At 47.2% G+C, this 19,959-nt stretch overlaps 8 protein-coding genes across 8 annotated transcripts; 3 read left to right on the forward strand and 5 right to left on the reverse strand.

Moving 5' to 3' along the window:
* Nucleotides 1–179: 179 nt before the first annotated feature.
* C8R40DRAFT_1161751 (uncharacterized protein) lies at nucleotides 180–1,633 on the reverse strand (the record flags this gene model as incomplete). Its single annotated transcript, XM_046230162.1, has 8 exons — nucleotides 180–525; nucleotides 580–671; nucleotides 726–821; nucleotides 877–974; nucleotides 1,026–1,145; nucleotides 1,202–1,265; nucleotides 1,322–1,356; nucleotides 1,411–1,633. The coding sequence occupies 8 exons, from the start codon at nucleotides 1,631–1,633 to the stop codon at nucleotides 180–182; spliced, it is 1,074 nt and encodes a 357-aa protein (XP_046084245.1).
* A 66-nt stretch (nucleotides 1,634–1,699) lies between these two features.
* On the forward strand, nucleotides 1,700–2,823 carry C8R40DRAFT_394950 (uncharacterized protein). Its single transcript, XM_046234918.1, has 4 exons — nucleotides 1,700–1,789; nucleotides 1,845–2,015; nucleotides 2,068–2,277; nucleotides 2,331–2,823. The coding sequence occupies exons 2-4, from the start codon at nucleotides 1,887–1,889 to the stop codon at nucleotides 2,730–2,732; spliced, it is 741 nt and encodes a 246-aa protein (XP_046084246.1). The 5' UTR covers nucleotides 1,700–1,789; nucleotides 1,845–1,886; the 3' UTR covers nucleotides 2,733–2,823.
* Nucleotides 2,824–4,100: 1,277 nt separating this feature from the next.
* Nucleotides 4,101–5,111, forward strand: C8R40DRAFT_1050432 (xylanase; the record flags this gene model as incomplete). Its single annotated transcript, XM_046224629.1, has 3 exons — nucleotides 4,101–4,363; nucleotides 4,465–4,562; nucleotides 4,621–5,111. The coding sequence occupies 3 exons, from the start codon at nucleotides 4,101–4,103 to the stop codon at nucleotides 5,109–5,111; spliced, it is 852 nt and encodes a 283-aa protein (XP_046084247.1).
* An 804-nt stretch (nucleotides 5,112–5,915) lies between these two features.
* Nucleotides 5,916–7,182, reverse strand: C8R40DRAFT_1050818 (kinase-like domain-containing protein; the record flags this gene model as incomplete). The annotated part of the gene is made up of 5 exons (XM_046224668.1): nucleotides 5,916–5,954; nucleotides 6,013–6,173; nucleotides 6,231–6,621; nucleotides 6,679–6,837; nucleotides 6,898–7,182. The coding sequence occupies 5 exons, from the start codon at nucleotides 7,180–7,182 to the stop codon at nucleotides 5,916–5,918; spliced, it is 1,035 nt and encodes a 344-aa protein (XP_046084248.1).
* A 2,103-nt stretch (nucleotides 7,183–9,285) lies between these two features.
* Nucleotides 9,286–12,789, reverse strand: C8R40DRAFT_1150073 (uncharacterized protein). The gene is made up of 5 exons (XM_046229542.1): nucleotides 12,578–12,789; nucleotides 12,367–12,526; nucleotides 11,290–12,305; nucleotides 10,513–11,232; nucleotides 9,286–10,458 (listed from the first exon to the last, which is right to left on the reverse strand). The coding sequence occupies exons 1-5, from the start codon at nucleotides 12,578–12,580 to the stop codon at nucleotides 9,556–9,558; spliced, it is 2,802 nt and encodes a 933-aa protein (XP_046084249.1). The 5' UTR covers nucleotides 12,581–12,789; the 3' UTR covers nucleotides 9,286–9,555.
* Nucleotides 12,790–13,702: 913 nt separating this feature from the next.
* On the forward strand, nucleotides 13,703–15,580 carry C8R40DRAFT_1114145 (uncharacterized protein; the record flags this gene model as incomplete). The annotated part of the gene is made up of 7 exons (XM_046228502.1): nucleotides 13,703–13,874; nucleotides 13,934–14,057; nucleotides 14,126–14,324; nucleotides 14,381–14,550; nucleotides 14,605–14,641; nucleotides 14,691–15,413; nucleotides 15,473–15,580. Exons 1-7 carry the CDS (start codon nucleotides 13,736–13,738, stop codon nucleotides 15,575–15,577), a joined length of 1,497 nt encoding a protein of 498 aa, XP_046084250.1. The 5' UTR covers nucleotides 13,703–13,735.
* A 163-nt stretch (nucleotides 15,581–15,743) lies between these two features.
* Nucleotides 15,744–17,563, reverse strand: C8R40DRAFT_1161754 (delta 12-fatty acid desaturase; the record flags this gene model as incomplete). Its single annotated transcript, XM_046230163.1, has 9 exons — nucleotides 15,744–15,860; nucleotides 15,920–16,028; nucleotides 16,085–16,315; nucleotides 16,373–16,529; nucleotides 16,583–16,649; nucleotides 16,702–16,942; nucleotides 17,058–17,312; nucleotides 17,367–17,411; nucleotides 17,478–17,563. The coding sequence occupies 9 exons, from the start codon at nucleotides 17,561–17,563 to the stop codon at nucleotides 15,744–15,746; spliced, it is 1,308 nt and encodes a 435-aa protein (XP_046084251.1).
* Nucleotides 17,564–17,923: 360 nt separating this feature from the next.
* C8R40DRAFT_1161755 (kinase-like domain-containing protein) lies at nucleotides 17,924–19,888 on the reverse strand (the record flags this gene model as incomplete). Its single annotated transcript, XM_046230164.1, has 8 exons — nucleotides 17,924–17,977; nucleotides 18,050–18,221; nucleotides 18,271–18,707; nucleotides 18,769–19,091; nucleotides 19,137–19,165; nucleotides 19,220–19,425; nucleotides 19,481–19,758; nucleotides 19,810–19,888. 8 exons carry the CDS (start codon nucleotides 19,886–19,888, stop codon nucleotides 17,924–17,926), a joined length of 1,578 nt encoding a protein of 525 aa, XP_046084252.1.
* Between the last annotated feature and the right edge of the window lie 71 nt (nucleotides 19,889–19,959).

Raw genomic sequence — 19,959 nt, forward strand, 5'->3', positions numbered from 1 at the left:
GTGGTTGTTATACAAAGCAAGGAGATGGTACAATAACTTTGGAATAGATAAATAGAACAACCTATTTGTAACGGGACATCCAGGACGAGACAAGAGCAAACAGAAATCGTGAAAATATAGATAGTAGGTGACAGATTGGCTTATGGGGAGCACCCCTTAGCTTCCGCACAGAGTATGCTCTACTTAGTGTGATGATACTGATCGTATCCAACTTCCCTGTCGACGGTAACTCTAACACCGTCGGGATCCAGTTGCGCTCCATCGATAGCAATTACTTTGTTGTCGGCGTCGGGCTCGGACCAGTTGGCTTCTGGTTTCGTCGTACGCATGTCTTCGAGGTTATAAGTGTGAGCTGCTTGGGAGCTGTGGTGTCCACCAGAACGAGTAGAGATGACGTGAGTCGTGCGCGAAGAAGAGTGGCCACTAGATGCGGTTCCTCCGGTGAAGACACCGCCGGATTTGAGAGAACCACGGATATTGAGGATGATTCGGAGGGTCATTGAGGTCGTAAGTACTGCAGTCATGCTATAAGTGCAAGAATGATCAGGTGGCGCATAGGGGTCAAAGAATCGATTTTACCTAGTTACAATGGTCTTAATAGGGTCTTCGATACCTGTGGGCTTCATGATGAACCAGAATAGCATGTTCACCATATTGACACCCCAGATGGCCTGAGAGTTTCGAGTGAGATATAGATATTTCTTGATCACGGATGATCAACATACACCGTAAAGATTGAGACCATCACGAAGCATCAGCTTCCAAGGACTCAGATGCTTGATTTGAAGAGAGACAATAGAGCGGTGTAAAGCAAGGGCGAACTATTCCAAAAAAACTGAGATTTCTTCGTGCCCGTTGATAGACCTATTCACGCACCGACGCAGAATAGAGAAGAGTAGGAGCAAGCCAGTAAATACCGACCCAATTATGTTTTGGACCTGCGATACAACCTTGTCCAACATCAAGGGGAACAGCTAGAAGGGCATCAAATTATCGCCGGTAGATGCGGAAACGGCGATACGTACAGCGGTAAAAACCACAGCATATAGCTGTGACCACAATCTGAATAGCATACAGAGAGCCCATGCCAACAAGGACTGGTCGGCTTTTATCATAGATGGCGTGCGTGCGGATGACATGGACAGCTGTTGAGGGTTATTGAGAAATGTGAGGGAATGAGATTGTCGCGAGGAATTCTGACCAGAAGTAGCAGCAAGCAGGATAGCGGTGCAGATTGGCTCGAATAAGAAGAAATGCTGGCATGACTGGAGGACGCAGATGTGTCAGAACAATCATATAGAGTAGAACCTCGTATACGTGCCGCTTGTGACCATTTAGTGTCGAAAAATGCAACCGCTGGGGGCATTCATTTATTACTGATCGATGAATTGTTGATTTCGAGCGACATACCGACGATAGTGAACTCCACGGGCATAAACACTCTCAGGAAATGAAAGATAATTTTGAGAACGGGCCATTCACTAGTCTTCGCCAATCTCCAATTTCTCGGGGAAAGGACAAGAGTGTCCCAAGCTGCGACGGTCAACGTACAAACCAGAAAATACTTCTGGGCGCTGAGATGAGGGGGGAGGTTGAGAGAAGGAGGAAGCTCAACGCTGGAGGAATTGGACATGATGGTGGAAGCTAAAGAACAGGAGTGGTTTCTTACATCGGCATAAATAATATAGTTTTAGGTTCTGTTCCTATCACGGATATGGCCGCCACGAGCCGCTACGGCTCACTGGGTTCCAGGGGTCTTGGTCGCTTTCCTTTCCTCCCACCAGAGCTGGCAAGTTTCTCGTCTCCATCAAGTTAGAATATTCTATTGATAGTTTTGGGCATAGCCAAGAACTTAGTCAGGCTGAACGGCTGCGACCTCAGCTGCGATGTCTTCGTCGTCACCTTCATCAACGTCTTCGGTTTCTTCGTCAACAGAAACAGCGTCGGCATCTCAAGGCCCATCAACGACAAGCCAAGGCAATCTCTACTTGTTCACCTTTCTATCGACTCTTTTGGCAAGCTTTGATGCTTTCAATTCACCGACGAGACGCTCATCACTGACAACAGGTCCTGCTGATAATATCCTGTTCCATCGTCTTCAGGTCCTTTGTGCTTCGGCGAAGATACCAGCGTCGATTAGCAGAGGCACTTGCTGTAGGAGCCGTGCTTGCACCGAGAGTCCAAGGGTCGCGTAAGAAACGATTCAGGACACGACCCAAGTTCTATGATACTTGGATTTCCGATGCAGAAAAAACCTCAATTTGGGCAGATCTCATGGTACTTGTGAACCACTTCTCTCACATCTGTTCTTGCCTTTGATTGTCTTCCAGCCTGTCTCTGTACTACCCGTCAAAACGAAGAGGAAAGTAAAGGAGACCGAACCGATCAAAACGCAATACGAAACACGAACGGAAACTCTACTCCAGCGTCTGTTCGCATCTCACTTTTTGCTGCGAAATTCTCGTCCCGGTTCCGGAAGTCGAACTCCTACATCGGATTCTGACAGTAGCAATCCTCCTAGTCCCGGTAGTTCCGGCCTGGTTGTACCTCAGGAAAAGCCATATCCCTTATCAACCCCTAGCCCCCAGAAAAATCTTGTTCAAGTTACAGTACTGGTTGAGATGCCTTCCCCCCGTCGGCTCTCAGCTATTCCATCTCAGGAAGAACAGATTCCTGAGGTGGTGTTTGGTGTTACCCGCTTGCACTGCCGAGATACACAACCCGATATATAACTCCCTTAGCAGATAGGGACCCTTCTTGGCCTCAGGATTGCTTCATTCTGCATATGCACCTGCTGTTTGCTTTCACCGCTCTTCGCGCCATCTTTCTTGCACATATCAGCGCATACCGACCATCATGTATCACCCACTGCATACCGGACTAATTGTACAACCATCGCTAAATCTCCGCATAATCACCTCTTGCTGCTGTTGTATGTTGAGTGCCATCTTTCATTTGAGCTCAAAAGTCTAGATCTTGTGTGTAAATTTAACCGTAACTCATCATCGTTTGGGCCCCTTGAGAGGAAGTACCGCAAGACATCTTGCGCGACTCGACTCGACGCTGAAGACATGCTAACTGGGGTTCATCTATTTTGGTAAATGCCGCAATCTTTCAAACTGAAATGAGCGAAGGCTCTGCTCAGATCAATGTGCACCTCTATCTATCATTCTACTGAAAGTTTGAACAGTAATAAATCACAGGAAAAGTGGAACACCATCGCGCACTAAGTCCCTCGTTGGATGAGCATTCGCTGCAACTGAGATGGTTGGGCCCGGCTGTTCCCTAGTGGGACCCCGTCTTAGACGGAGCCGCGTATCTATCTATCTATCTATCTAACTTCTATGATTGCGATGTAGTGGAACCCAGGTGAGACTCAAGGTGCTCTGTCTCTATGCAGTGTAGTACACCTGTAGTGAGATGGGAAATGTAACAAAACAACTGAGGATAAATTGCATCTTCACGACATACTCTGCCGCAGGCATGGTATTAAAAGATGCGCTCGCATCTAGTCGCATATAACTCTCTTTCGCGGGGACGTCCCGAATCAGTACGGCTGATATATATGGGCTTGCTTCAAAATCTTAGTCATGTCGCTGCTAAGTGCACCTTCCATAAGTACCTCGTGAGAATTTTCCAGGGAAACAGTGACCTCTTATTCTTATTCTTCATATTATAGCTCACAATATTGTACGTATCGTCAGCCACAAGTAAAAGCTGTTCATCTGAATTGTCTTCCAGCCGGAGCCTTCTAGTTACTGGGAGATTTTTCGGACATACGGAGCTTAAACCAATCTATGTAAGCAGCACAAGCTCATATTGGAGGAGCATGTCAGCCGACTATCCTTAGATCAAGCGCTGGCAGGCATACTCTGACTAGGAATTGCGAACTTTTGCCTGTATACACAGTGCTCACCACGTCTCTGCTCAACCGCAATACAACATAGGGAGTTTCGTAGCAGAATTTTCGGAAACAAGATATAGGATGCAGTCTGTCAAAGGAAGGATATCCGGGTGACAGCGCATCTTTGGAACATAGAAAGAGTACGCATATAAGAAGTACAAGGGAGTTCATCTCTCTGCAATTGCTGAGGACTGACATGGCCTACAAGTCTTTACTTTTCCTCGCTTTGATCGCCGTTACCGCTACTGCCCTCGATGTCTTTGACAACTCGACTGAGGTCATAGGCAAACGAAGTATCCCGAACGGAGAAGGAACCAATAATGGCTACTTCTATTCAGTTTATTCCGATACCACCGTTACAGGGACTTACACGAATGGTCCAGGTGGAGAATACACCCTTACCTGGGGCGGATCAGGAGACGTCGTAGTAGGGAAGGGATGGAACCCAGGAGGCCCGATGTAAGGATCATATAGTAATCGAGCTGCAGGAGCCTGCGCAGGCTGTCTACGCTCGATTGTACCCCTCTAACAACGGATACTGATCTATATTTCTTCCATAGGTCTGTCGAGTACAGTGGTACTTACTCCCCCAACGGAAACTCGTATCTTTCAGTGTACGGCTGGATGACGAGTCCCCTTGTTGAGTATTACATTACTGGTCAGTTTCTTCCTCTTTCCTTGATCTTCACTCCATCGATTAAAACCCCCTGTCCAAGACTCTTTCGGTGATTACAATCCCAGCACTGGCGGAACTCACCTGGGGACTTGCACAAGTGACGGAGGAGTCTACGATATATACACCCAAACCCGCACGAATGCGCCGTCAATTCAAGGGACTGCCACATTCCAGCAGTACTGGTCCATCCGCCAAACTCATCGGGTCGGTGGCACTGTCACCACGGGCAACCACTACTCCTGCTGGGAGTCAGTCGGTTTACCCCTAGGCACGTTCAACTACATGATCCTCGCGACCGAAGGATACTCTTCAAGCGGGACCTCCACTATCACGGTCGGCCAAGGCACTGGAACAGGTTCATCAGCTCCTTCTGGGCCTTCTTCAACGACTACTACCCCTCCGACTGCTCCTACAGGAGGAACAGTCGCTCACTGGGGTCAATGTGGTGGCATAGGATATTCTGGCCCGACAACATGTGCTTCTCCGTATACATGCACTGTTGCCAATGCGTACTATTCTCAGTGTCTCTAAATGAGCCAAGGTAAAAGGGTCATAATGCTCATGGGCGGGTAGCAAAAACGAAATATAATTGATACAAATTGTACCACCGTCTTCAAATTCATACATCGCTGTCTTCCGGTGATAATATGTACAAGACTAGCGATGGTAATTTGTTGTTGGCCACAATATTCGAGCAGAGCACCAATCCTCATGAATGAGTCCAAAGAAATTTTGAGGCTATATTATTCACGGTAATTCACCGGATAGTCTAAATACATAGAGGCAGGATTTTCAGAGAGTAGAAATTTACGTCCTGTATGCGAAAACATGAAAGCTTGGATAGCAGAAAGCAATAATTGACAATACGTGAATGGAAATTTTGGGATGAGGGACAATGTCACAATGTAGATGCAATGCGAAGATATGCCAAGGACGGAGAGGACGAAAGATGAAGGGATGAAGAGCTGAGGAAATAGGGAGAGTGTGAATAAAGAAGAAAGGAGGCAGCATACGAATTAGATGTTACGTGGGAGAGGAAAAAGATGTAGAGCCAGAGGACAGGACCGAAATACATATAATTATACAGGTACAGTAACGGAAAGCGGGCAAGGCTACAAGCGTTCCCGAACGCGCATTGATATTAGGAATGACGATGAGCGAGTGATAGCGAGCGATGTCGACAGTGAGTGCATATACGGAAGAGGAGCGTGAAACAAGATTAAAGAATGAGGGTTCAATGTCCACAACATACAGTAGAACCAAAGGTCATGTCGTAGAGGAGCAAGTCATCAGAATCAAAAGCATATCATAACCTTTGAGGTGAGTTGAGAGGTTTCATTTATCTTGCACCGCACGAAGTTCGCTAATAAGGCGCTGGATTGACAAGAAGTTAGCAACTAGACAAGTTGCGATAATGAGGAACAAAATCTACCTCAGCTGCTTTCGCCATATCTTGAGGATCTTCGAGGGATTGGCCCGCCAAGCCCAGTTGAATGCCATATCGGAGCAACTGACCCATATAGAACGGATTGATAACAGCTTCGTCAGGCTTCAGCAGATCCTTGATCGTAGGTGTAGGTTCCGGTGTTGGCGCTGTAGACATAGTAAGCTCTCATGATGCTACAGTCAAGTTTGAAATCAGAGACTCACGTTCTTTCATGGCAAGCCAATCCTCTTGAAGAAGTTCAGGAATAGTCATTCTGTCCTTGGGATTTCGATCGAGACAGCTTCTAATGTTCGCAATCACATCTGATCGCACCATCCGTCGAAGATGTTCTAACCGCTTGGGCTCCCCTTGGGAAGACTTTGAGGTAGGGATGACAGGAACAGAGTATTCGGGGTAGGGGATTTCAAAGTTGGCATTCGGAATTGCCTTCATCTTCTGATAGATTGTCAGTTGGGAGAATGGCGTGGACCCATAGATCATTTGGTATAGGATACATCCCAGAGACCACACGTCGCTGGATCGTCCAACCTTGAGTCGGCGCATTCCATCGGGAAGCTCGATGGCTTCCGGAGACATATAATTCAATGTACCAATCTGTTGCAGATACCCAATAAGTCGCAAGGATTAAAATCGTTCAAGAATCAAACCCACCTGGTGATCTCTTTGAATGTTTGTAGTATCATTGGCAATAGCATTCGCGATTCCAAAGTCAATCAACTTTAACTGTCCCTTGACTAACACGAAATTGCCCGGTTTAAGATCAGAATGGACAATCTTTTCATCGTGGATAACCTGTACCGCCTGAAGCATCTAAATGGTACGATAGAGGATAAGACAGAAATTTTCAACACGTTTTTATCTGGAACGTACCTGCTGCCAATAGTAGGCAATCCAAACCATATCTAAACCTTCTTGACTCCGCTCGCTGATCAATCGAGCTAAGTCAATCTCCCCGCATTCCATGACGAGTAATAGATGGCCTTTGCTTCCTCCGGGCCCAGCTTTAACCTCGCTGTCAACTAGACGGATAATCCTGGAGTTTCCTTCCAAACGCTTGAGCAATGCGATTTCATTCATATAGCCAGCCATGGTTTCGGAATCTGTCTTATCTAGGGCAACCTTTTTAATAGCGTAGAGTTCGCTGGCATAGGTCATAACTCGAAACACACGGGAGGAACCCCCTTTTCCAATCATGTCCAAGCGCGCATAGACTTTTTTGTTTACCTGTGCATTATTCATGAGCATGCGGTCTGCGATGGATTGCGAGGGATTGAATTGTACCAATATATGTCGCCCCAGGGCGGGCGGATATCCATGTTGAGCAGCATTTGGTGGAGGGGGCGCTGGTCCTTTAGCTTGTGGAACTTGCGATAGTGCAAGCTGTTGAGACCTCCCGCGTTCTCTCCGTGCTTCCCTTTCACGCTCCTTCTCTTCGTTTCCAGAATAGGCATCATACCCGTCTCCACTATCTCGATCGCCAGCTGCCCAGGTTCTCCCTTGGACATTGTGCACAACGCCAGCCTGTAATAAGCCACTGCCAGTGGCAGGTTCTGGAGCGGTCGGGCTGCGTCTGTGCTTGGCTGCAATGTTTACAGCGTTTTTGTCATTTGATGATGTTCGAGATGATACACCACCAGAAAGTCCTTTGACGGACGGTGAAACACGTGGTGGAGCTTCCATTACTGTGGGTGAATTTCCACCAGGAGAATACCCACGAAGAGTGTCGGAGTCACGCCGTTTATGATTGGCGTACGGAGCGCGCACTACTAGCTGCTGACCGGAAGCGTAGTGGGGAGGGGAGGGTGTGTTACGAGATTTAAGCTGATACTCGTCACGTTCATTATCTTGATGGCGTTTAGAACATCGCACCGGATGTAAGTAGAAGGGTTTCAAACTCACCTCTATTACTCTCGAATCGCTCATCTGCGACTCGGCGGGGAGGTAATCCCGGAAGCTCTCTGCGAAGGCCAAGACTAGTTCCTGGCCTGGAACTTGGACGTTGAGAAGGTTGGGCGGCTTGTGAGGGTACATGATGCGGGCCATCATTTACTGGGGCAAGCATTAGAGAAAAGGATAAGACAATGACTGCAAACTTACGAAGTGTGTCACTTAAACTAGCTGAACGTCGGGGTCGGGTACCCATGAACTCATTGAGACTTGAAGGTGGTATACCGGCGCTATGAGGAGGTATAACACTTTGTTGTGAGCGAGAAGCTTTGACTCGGGGTATCGCTTCATCATCATCTGTAATGCTATGAGAGAATGATCAAATAAAGGCACAAGCAAATGACTGACCTGCATCTGTGTCTGTTCCATAAGCATTATTCTCAAACAGTTCATGTCCATGACCCCCGTAGCCAGCGTAAGCGTCTTCACCGCCATCACTTTCGCCCTCAGTGCCAGCCTCGGATATCCTATCGATCTGAGGTTTCGTTCCGGTGCCTTTCAACAACATCCGACTAGATGATGACATCACACGTTGAGGCGCATCTATTAATGGCCGGGAGAGACCGCCCAAGGACTGAGAGCCGTATGTAGCTCGTGTAGGAGGCACAAGGCGTGAGGATGATGAGGTTGAAGCAGCTGGACGCGGACCGTAAAGGTCGTCAACAATGGGAACGGCGTTTTCTTTTTCTTCAAGCTCAATAGAAGCGAGTCTAGCACGAACTTCTTCTGTATGTCGTTTTTGGCGAGCTTCATATTGATTGTCTATCCTGGTGCGAGGCAAAGTACGAATTGGGGGCCCAGCGCTATCCGCAGTTGTTGTGGATGGGATTGGACCAGAGGCAGCCCTATGAAATGATCTAGCAGGATTAGCTGAGGAGCTATGAACCTTTTCACGGTCAGAAGAAGCGGTCGCGGGACCGTTTAAGACTGGGTATGCACTCTCTGAACGAGATAGCGATGCGCGTCTGAGCGGGGGACTAGAAGACTTTGGAAGTTCCAACCTAGAGACGCCAGATGTGTCTGTGGGTGGAGTCGAAAGAAATGACTGGGGTGAGGTCCGAGAACCTTTGGAGTTACGAACTATGTTGCCTGCTTCGTCGTAGTCGTAATCGAAGGAGAGCTCGTCTATAACAGAAGATTCACTCGAAGAGGGTGATACTGAAGGCGCCCTCGAGAGAGGCGTCATTGGAGATGGCGATGCATAGTCTTGTAGTAACGATGAAACCGACATTGAAGATATGGAAGAGCGAGAAGTCACAAAGAAATCGAAGCCAACAAAGGTCAACCACGAGCTCTACACGATCACGTGTGGGTCGCCTCGTGTTAATCACCGCCTCTATAAGATTGGTCCGGATCCATCAAGGGCATTTCACACTACAGTACATACAACATTCCTTTGTAACAAAATTCTTGCAGTGATTTACTGTACAAAGTTAAAGTGCGTATAAAGGGAGAGGAGAGTCAGCGATCATGAAGGAGCGGAATGTCAGTATTACGACGTAGAATAAGCAAATAAAATGAATGTAGCGCAACACATGGTGTACTTGTATATAGTAAAAACCTTTCAAAATGGAGTTGTGCCTATGTAGGCAGTCCCCGCGCATACCTCGCACCACCGCCGAAAACTGCTTCCAACACCTTCCACAGTGCACCTTCCGTACCCCCTTGATAACCTGCAGCACCGAAGCCAGGAAAGCCCTCCCCACCACCACCCAGATTATTAAAAGAGGTCCAAGCACGACGATCATAATAAGTTGCTCCTCCGTACGGCTCATTCATTTGGTTGGCAATATGTGGCGCTAGCATCACTCCTATAAGAACAGACAAGGAGCTGTATATAAGCGTCGGTGGGATATATGAGGAAATATTGAGGTTGGCAGGAAGATGCGGAATGCGCGGTGAAAAACGGCGGAGCGACAAGCGAGATTTAAACGATTCCTTTTTGCCTTCCTCTTCCTCATCCTCCACCATAGCTTCATCGGCCACAGCAGAGGCTAAAAGTCGTTCCACAACGTCACAATCAATCCCCGCTACGCGTTGAACTCGTGCCCAATCTTTCATGATGCCCTTAGGAACAGAAAGGCCACTCCCCGATGAGTTGTGCATGATAATGTTCTTGATATCCATCACGTCTCTTCCCTCAAGCGAGCGGTGCCATTTACGCAAAACAGCTAACTCAGCTTGCACCTCCTTCTCCCTCTGCTCTTCCGCCTTTTCAGCATGGGAAGTAGAAGGACCTGGGTACGCGGGAGGTTCATCGGACGGGACCGTGGGCGTGGGTGTGCTTGAAGAACCTGTTAAGTTGTCTTCCTCCTCCTCCAAAACATCAGTTTGGATATCCATCTCTGTCATCACTCGCTCCACCGGAGGTAGAGGAAGAGCCTCAGCCTCAGTTTGCAGGCTTTCGCTGCGCCAGAAACCATCTTCAGAGTCAGGGTCAAAGAACGCAAGAGGGTCATATTGGATAGCACAATCAGCATATTCCTGAACAAGTGCGTGTAAGTGGATAAACGATACAAGAAATGCAAAGCTATTTACCTTATCATCTTCAAACTCCTCGATCCGGCGTTCGGAATACCCTTTCTTCGGCGTTGGAAGTTCTGCCTGAGCTTTACTTGCGACTTTGCGGCGCGTGCGTTTAATTATCGTGGTGACAAAGTTCCCTTCGTCATCATTGTCGTCGACAATTTCCTCGACAACCGTATCTTCGCCCTCGGTATCATCGTCGTCTCCAAAATCACCTCGCTCGGCCCTTTCTCTCTCTTCCCTTTCCAGCTGACTCTGCAACTCGGCACCCAAACTCTTGCTAATTGTGTTGTTCCGACTATTAAGACCAGAACCGGGCATCCCGATCGTCCCCAGTCCGTTGCCCATGCCACTCCGCATGTCGTCCATCTCGAATCGCAATCTGTCAATCGTCTCTTTCAAGCCTAAATTTTCAGTCTTTTGGCGCACAAGCTCTGCACATCCTTCGCGCGCCTCTTCAACCTCTCTCTCCAGTTTTAATACACGATCTTCCCATTCTCTTTCTCTCTCAGTCATTTTACCGATCTCGATGTCATGAAGGCCTGCCTGATCTTGCAGCGAACGAATATGGTCCTCACGAATTCGCAAGTCTCCCCTATACCTCTCCGAGATAGAGGTTTGTTCGTTGTATTGTTTGTGTAGCGAGTGAAGGGAATCTCTCGTAGTAGAAAGTTCTTTGGTGAGACGCGCAACTTCAGATTCAAGGCTGCTAATCTGACCAGAGTTGGTTCGCTGGAAGTGACAGGGACGTTATTACAACCAAAAAATGTAGCAATTGTAATAACCTACCTCCTTCGCTCGCAGTTCCTTTTCGTCCCTTTTGCTTCGGGCTAGTTCACTTCTGAGTTCTTCCAACTTGTATTGTAGTTCTTCCAACTCTGATTCGTGTTCACCTATTTTTCTTGACAAAGTGCGTTCTGCGTCTTGTAGCCGTTTAGCAAGCTCAGTATTGGCACGTGAGAGAGCTTCAAGCCTTTCGCCCGGGAGGAGTGAAGCTGTCGAAGATGTGGTAGACCGTGGACCATGTTCTGGGTCGAAAACAAAGTGTGTGTACGTATTTCCATCCTGATCATCATCCGAATCATCAGAGTCTGATGAATGTGGCATAGGAATCCGCGAAATAGAATCTACAAGATCATAATCCGTTCTGGGCAAGTGAGTGGTACTATCCTCTGGTGAACTAGACCCACTCTCGGCAAGGAAACGGTCTCTAGAAGGCGAATCTCCGGGAGAAAATGTTCCCGAAGGTGATAAAGGGAATGCTGTGGATGAAGATGAAGGCGTCGTGATAGATTGCGAGCCTGCGCGAGACCTGCTTCGTTTTCCTGGACCTGAAGTTCCGTCGGAGTCACCACCAGCTCCTCCACTAGAGTAACCTCTCCCAGGCGAAGCATCACTCTTTCGTCTATGCGGTGGGGGTCGCTTTGTGTATGCCGAAGGAGGATTAGAAGACAAAGGCGCGGAGCGCTGGCGTTTGTCAAGCGGTGTTTGAGGATGAGTAGGCGTTGAAGGAGGAGGACCAGAACGAGAAGGTGGCCGAGAAGGATATCTACTAGTACCATTAGAACCAGAAGAAGAATCAGAAGATGTGGACAAGGCCCTTGGCCGTCCTCTTGCTCTTGATTGTCCATTGTCCGAACCCGCGGGAGTCGAGTCCTCGGCCTTGTTCAGTGTGCTAAGCTGGGCCACAAGCAAAAGAAGGGCATTCGAGTCCACCATATGGGGCGTATCACTTGGCGTGGATTCGATTGTTGTTATCACTCCTTGCAAATACTCTTCGTCGGAGGAAGTCAGGGACATTAGGTCTGGGCAAAAAGGCAAGAAACATCAGTCTTCGAAATGGTTATACATTGCAACGTAGCGAACCTCTTTCCTTCAGTGCCTTGAAAATATCTGGTAGAAACTGGACTGGTATGACGGTCGTATTATCCTCCCGCTGTTCCGCATGTGGATGACTAGCAAATATATTTGCAAGGATCTCGTCGAGGTCCGCTATACTTTCGCGAGAGCGGCCGTAAAAATTGTCCTATTAAGAAGATCTGAGAGCAAGTGAGAACGTAGGTTCGTTAAAACATACCATTTGTGCTACCGTTCTCCTTTACAGTTTGTTATTCGAAATTGCCTGGTCCTTCGTTTATGCGGTGTCACCGTTCGCTGTGGGTATGATAGCTCCAGTTGATATGTGTTGTATACGAGCGTGGAACGGCGCAGAGACAGCGAAAATTAGTCGTAGTGTAAGGCCAGTGTCAAGTTGTCAGTTATAACTCATGTCATTGTTCGAAAGATCCCATTTAGTTACACTTATTTGCGTTCCAGCACGTGCCGCGCGAATAAACTCCAGTAAAATTTCTTCACACTTCGAACTACTACGACGGCTTAGCCAGGCTCACTGCGGGGATGAAACCTTAATCTCGTAGTGAATATAAAGAGATTAGGTACTAAACTCTCCAAAAATTCTCTGTTAGAGTTTGCTGAGACTTTTCAAAATTTTCTCCATGAAACAATCATGAACATGGCAGGAAACGAGATTATTTTGAATATTCCTATATTAATTTCAGCCTAATCCTTAGCAGATTGTTTCAAAATAATCTCAGCTACAATTTTTTACAAAATTCTTAAAATTTTCAGCCTATTCTTCATGAGAAAAGTCCTTCATCCCCGCAGTGGCTGGTTAACGAAGTTATATTGCATTTATCCAGGACGATTTGAGAAAAGTTCGCCATCACGCACTTATCTTCCGTCTTTCCAGCTCGAAGTAATCCTAAACGTTCATGATCACGTTACTGCAACGTTTTTTGCCTCTTTCACCTACCACCTAGAGTCGCATTATCTACCTCTGGATTGGCCGGGCTAAGCAAACAGGATTGATGGCTGTATGTTGATGATTAAAGACCTTGCTCTTTCTTTGTCTCTGCCACATCTGAATCCGGGAGGCGATAAGAAAATCAGCGAAGAGCAATTTACCTTTCGCTGTCTCTGTAAGGACTCCTCCCACCGCAAGGATCGTGCTGGATATTTGGAGTAGTATGCGAGACATACAGCTTGCAATTGTTGATAGTAGTTTTTGTCTTGCGCTTTGCTAAAATCCTGAATGCCATCGAAGACCCATTCATACCTCACTGCCTGTTCAACACATAAGTAAGCCCCATGTAAGCCCTGCCAGTGCAGATGCGTTGAAGGCGCCTAAATAAAATATCACACTGGCACACATGCGCATGATCACTGAAGTACTGACATGGAACATAGAATAACGACGCTCCTCAATTGGTGCACAACCATCAACATCGAGATTGACGAAAAGCTCCAAATTGTCCCCGATGCAGCAGGGCTTACTGTTTATTCTGGCGCGACTCCGATTGAACCATTGCAAACATGTACGGGAAATTATAATCACTGGAGTTTACTCCTTGCAATCTCTAACATGTCTGTTCAGTGGTCAAAATACCCAAAACAGCTGTTTTATCTGCGAAATCATGCTCTGCATCTCAATTCATCGAAAGCAGCCCGTATGGATTGGAGGCTCAACTTGCTCTCTCTTTGGCGCTCTTGGTAGAAATGTGAGGATTGCTGATTGCTGATATGTTTCTCTCCCGTTAGTCTCCATCTCATGTTGCAATCCTGTTAGAGAACGAAGGACGAGCTCGCGATGGTATGGGTATCTCCAGTCACTTCCGGACACTGTGGTCAGTCTTCCGGTCTTCTGGGGCCTTGAATTCGAGGAGGGAACGCTCGAAGATGTCGAAGATGGCAAAGATGCTCTCAAATGGCTCAAGGGAACGGAGGTAGAAAAGCTGCTCGTTGGATCTGATGGAACTCCTCTCATCGTAGGCGTGATTTTGTGAGGCCCGACTTCCTTGAACTAAAAATGGCCCAAAAGTAGGATTCCTTAAGCAAATATTTTCATGAAACTGTGACGCCAACTATGGCTCGTCTCTCTTCCGAATCCTTGCCATCTTTTCATCACTTTTGTCGTGCCTACTCCCTTGTATCATCAAGAGCGTTTTTGGTCGACGCCTATCATGGCCTATCAATGGTTCCTATTGCTGATGCGTGAGTGGACATTGATCCCATTCCAGATGAGTCCCGACATTGACCAAAGCTCAGGTTTAACCATACGGATGATTATCATGTTCATTTAGAAGTAAGTGTAAGTTAAATCCCGTATTTCACTCGATTTTTAAGCCTACTAGACAGAGTACGAAGTCTGTCCGGAATGCGGCTCTTTACAACAGTGTCTTCACGATCGAGATATCGAACCCACACTCGGCCACCCCACTTCCGGCTTCCAACAAATCGAAAAGGACAATACATATGACATGGTATCAAACGCAGCTATCACCCCTCATTCCGAGGTATTCAATACATACGGCGAAACCCTAAGCAATGCCCAGTTGCTGACCCGATACGGTTTCATATTAGACGTGAATGAGAACGATAACGTTTCCTGGGAACTTGAGAGTTTGATCCACTTTCTCGAGGAGTCGAAACCCTCGAAATCAAGGGGATCATGTACGCCTCTTGAATTACCTTGGAATACACTCGTCGAATCTTTCGACGTGGATGTATTTTCCAATTCAGAACTTATTTTTGAGCCCGCTGAGGCAGCCTATTGCATTAATTGCGAAGGGAAGGTATCCTGGCAGTTTTGGCTCGTAGTGGTCTTTCACCAATGTGCATCATTGGTACCTGCAGAGGAGATTCTCTCTATATCGATGGAGTTAGGAATGTATCAGACTTCGAGGGAAATACAGAATCTTGGGGCAAGTGTTACCATTGGAGCAACTACTCGTCACAACTATTTGTTGCCTTCGCTTGCGCAAAAAACGGCATGTATGATCAGGGACCTTTGCCAGCAACGCAAGACTTACTTAGGGGATGGTAGAGATCAGGAGGGCCTTGGAAATTTGGTCGATGTTGGTTACTCTTCCCTTTTTTGCTTCCCGCAGGCGTCTGACACAAATTGACTGGGCAGGAATTAGACTCATCTCAATCCAGAACAAAGCTGGCGCTGTTACAAGTAATGACAGAGATCTCGATACTGAACAGCTGTGAGTCAGCTTGGCAAGAGGAGGAATAATGATTGGGGAAAACGAGTTCATATTTCATTTTTGTCTAGTAAATTATGGCGGCCAGTCGTCTACTCTCTAAGAGCCATTATGGCTTGCCCAAAATCGTGTGATATGCGAAATGCGGAATAAGACAACTTCGATTAGAAAATCAGATGGTGAAAAACCTTCATGAATCTACTTCTCGAGCTCGATACCAGAGTCGCTGGGAGAATCGGAGTTGTATACAGGGCGAGCCTTCGCAAGGCCCCGTGCGTCCTTGAAGAAGACAATATCACCTTCATCCTCGACAAACTACGGAATTTTGATCAGGCTTAATTGATGAACGAATCTGGATTTGCAGTCATCCATACCTTGCATTCTTTAAAGACACGATAGACTTCTGCCCAACCAGCAGGTGCCCCCTCAGTACGCATTCCAGCGGCTTCAAGTTTTCTCTTGAGGTGTTCACCAGCTTCCCACCTGTAAGCAAGCATATTATTCAGAATGAAGAACTGGCTCTAAGAATTTGAGCTCACGCGTGGTAATGAGGGATTTTGCTGGCAACGTGATGGCAAATGTGAGTTTCGGAGATACCATGAGTAGCGAGGGCTCCGATCCAGCCCATAAAGCTGCCAAGGTCACCAAGGAGGCTACGATCAAGAGTAGCAAGGGCGCCGCGGGGGAAGGTGTGCTCACGAGCACGGTAGTGAGGAAGGAGAGGGTCAGTGTGTTGAAGGAACGTGATCAAAACAAGCCAATGGTTGACCCTAGAATGTGCAATCAAGTTAATTTTTCCCGTCAAATTTGAAGATCAAGAGACGCACCAAAGATAAGGGATAAGGTAAAGCACAAACACGTTGGTGAATCCATAAACGGAGATGGATGCAATAACACCGGCAATCCAAAGAATGATACCGACATCAGACATTATAATTTGACCCCATTCCCTATCTTTGAACATAATTGCACCGGGGTTGAAGTCTAAGAAAAGCTTAGTCCTCGTGTGAAATGTACATATATTTCAGTGAACGTACGGTTTGAACCTTTGGGATACTTCTGTCCAGAAGCATTGAGGATCAAGTATGCTGGCCAACCTCCAAGCTATCGAATAGCAGTCAATTTCGAAATGGGGAAACATTCGAATGGATCTTACCAGGTATGTAGCAGAGCCAATCATGGCTCCAATAGGAGAATCGCCAAGAGCATCCCAAAGTTCCTTACTGACCTCCTCACTAACTCGAGAACCCAGCAGGTTCTCTTGCTCAGGATTGAAAGGCTTCAATCCCCACTGAGATCGTGTAGGAGGTACAAAGACTTGGTCTTTTGTCATATGACCAGTGGAAGCATGGTGTTGACCATGGGTGATACGCCATGAGTGATATGGCACACCAAGCCTATAAATGGGAAGGAAGTCAGAACAGACGTGACAATCACATGCGAGTGCAGATTGAACGCGAAGGACTTTTGATGGTACGAGCCGGAGACGAGTAAAAGAAGAGTGAAACATACGCAGAATGCAGAACCCATCCGACAGCGTTGTTGACAAACTTGGACTCTGAGAAAGCTTGGTGACCACACTCATGAGCGACGACCCAGAGGCCAGTTGCGAAGAGACCAGTCCAGAAGCCGTACAAAGCCCAGATAGCGAAACGAGCGAGAGGGAAGAGTAGAGGGTGCGGAAGTGAAAGAGATTCAGGATTCAGGAATGAATCCACGAATGTCGCGATATTGTAGACAGCGGTGATGACCGCAACGTCCATCACTCTACCAAAAACTGTCATCACCGACCGCGTCGCAACAAGACAACAAGGCACTCACATGTACAGCGACGACCTAAATGCAGAGCGCTTGTGACAGTGAGCACTAAGACAAAAGTCATGTACTAGTCAGGCGCAACCGACATGTTCCAAACAAAATTAGAAGGCGTACGGAATAACACCCAGCAAATCCTTGACAGAAAAGTCTGGGATAACGACCGGCTCCTGTTCGACGACGATCTCTCTTTGAGCACCCATGATTTAGACGAAGGAATGAGCCCAGTGGCAGTCTATGAGGCTCTGAGTCTGTGGGTGTACAAGTCCAAGGGTAATCAAGGGACTGGTTCTGTCAAAAAACCGTGCCCTATAATTATGGGGCATTCGGCATCTTCCGGCTCCCTTATGTGGATATAACAGGATATAACTTTGGGGAAACGGACAACTGGAATTTTGCCAATTAAATCTTCCCCAATGGACCGCCGAACTAATCACGCCCAGAAGATGCTCGTCAGAGCTAGTTAGAGCTGGAGCCCCGGGTAACATCGATAAAATGCGTATGTACATTTCATTCCGTGTGGGATCAGACTCAATCAGCTGTCTCTATGTACGGTATCTCCACTACTGCAAGGTCTTCAACTGTCGTGCCAAACCCTCCAAAAAAGAGAAACCATCCTGAGCGGAACAAGGTAAAAAGAGGAGGCAGAGCGTTAACGAAGTTGATCTCATTACTTACTAAGCTCTCACCTTCGTAATTGTCCGACCACTACTTCGATTGGTCACTCTACCAAAATCTTGGACCATTGTAGCCAGCTGCCTATTACTTTTTGCGTTCCCGACTTCTCGCCGTAGTCGGGCAACCACACCCAGCTTTGCATTCGATGTCTCAGTCTGTAAAGAAATGTCCTTCGAGCGGGTGCTGGTCACGCACGTCAGGACTCAGTGATACAATTAGGCATCCACCTTACCGCATCGGAACGACGAAAACCGAAGGGTCTTCCAGCTGTTTGTTCAAGGCGTCAAGAAAAGCAAAACCATCCTTGATCAATGTGCGGGACGTGTTCGACTTCATGACCTTGATGAATTCCAGAACCAGTTCCGAGAGAGCAGCGTTATCAGTCGCACTTGAGGTCCTGTTCGTCAACTTCGCTAATTTATACGCTTTTGGTGCCATAAATGCAGGCGGAACAGTGTCGTTCTCTTGCCCTTCAGAGTCACTGCTGATAGTGATGGTGCGCTTGTCTGAGTCCTGTCCCACATCTTGTTTAGCTTGACGAACTGCTTGAGCAACGTTAGTGCGATCAGCCAAGGTTTGGTTGTCGCCAAGGTTCATTCGACCCAAATCATTTAGAACATTTGCGAGGTCGTCAGCTGCAGTCACTGTGCTCTTTGGTTTCGTGGAGACCTACCCGATTCACTAAAATCAGCATCTATGTAGAACCATGGTTCGAGATTGTTTTTTTTACCGGTTTTGGAGGAGGCCATACGAAATCGTAACTGGAAGGAAAACCATGCGATTCGGATAACTCCCTGAACTCATCGATCCACTGTTGATAATCCGGGCATTCCTGGAACTTCAACTGTCTACAATATCTCAAAAGCTCTTCGAATTCGTTGGGTAGACCTCGACAGAGATCCTCTGGTCGTGCCAGTCGTTTCTCCCGTTTAAGTATTTCGTGAGCAGCATCCGTTTTCGGGACACCGTTCCGTGTCCACGAGAGCCCACGAGGGGTGAGAAGATGGATTAGCATTAGTGCAACGGCCTCGAGGTCGTCGCGCCGTGAAGGGACTAGAAAGCGATTAGAAGATGTCAGAGGGACCAAGTTGAACACACCTTTTCCTCTACAGTGAACGCCTACCGAACTATACAAGGTCTCATCAAAGACTTGAAGAATTGTGGCGTCGCTCCAAACATACCTGAACCAGTAGTTCCCAATGAAATCGCGTTTAGCCTTGCTATCAGGGATATGGCGATGTGTATAAGCATCGATATATCGTTTAGAGAATCCAAAATCGATCATGTAAATGGTCTTTTCATCTGGTGGTAAACCAATGGTAGCATTGCCCAGCTGGATGTCGCGATGTAAAATGCCCCTCGAATGCATAAACTCTAGCCTCGATATCTGTTCAAACTCGCTCTAAGACAGGAAGATGTCTCGACTGCAGGGTTCGACTCACCACTTGCATAGCGATACAGCAAACACTCCGCAGATCCATCGTCTCTTTACCGCTCCTTCTATATAAGCTATCCAAGCTTGAGCCCAGAAGATCGATTGCAAGATAATCCCACATCCCTTCGACTCCAGAAGCCCATAGAGTTGGCATACCCACCCCTCCTTGCAGTGATGGATAGAAGCCTCGTTCGTACCTATTTGTAGGACATTCATGGTCGACACGTTGAACCTTGAGAGCAACAACCTTGCCCGTATGAACATGGATAGCTTTAAATATTGATCCTGGGCGGAATAATAAGAGCGTTGATCGCTTGAGTGCGAGTTCGAGCATACCTGAGTATCCAGAGCCCAAACGCTCTTGCAACCACCAATTGGCTATCAAATGAGGGATTTCCTCCGATTCTGAGGACATCTGCTCGTATTATTGTCGTTGTAAAATTTTAGGAGTAAGGCGAGGTTGTACAGCGCGAGTATGGTGCGGAA

This window comes from Lentinula edodes, assembly GCF_021015755.1.
Source record: "Lentinula edodes strain Le(Bin) 0899 ss11 chromosome Unknown C8R40scaffold_27, whole genome shotgun sequence".
Classification (NCBI taxonomy): domain Eukaryota; kingdom Fungi; phylum Basidiomycota; class Agaricomycetes; order Agaricales; family Omphalotaceae; genus Lentinula; species Lentinula edodes.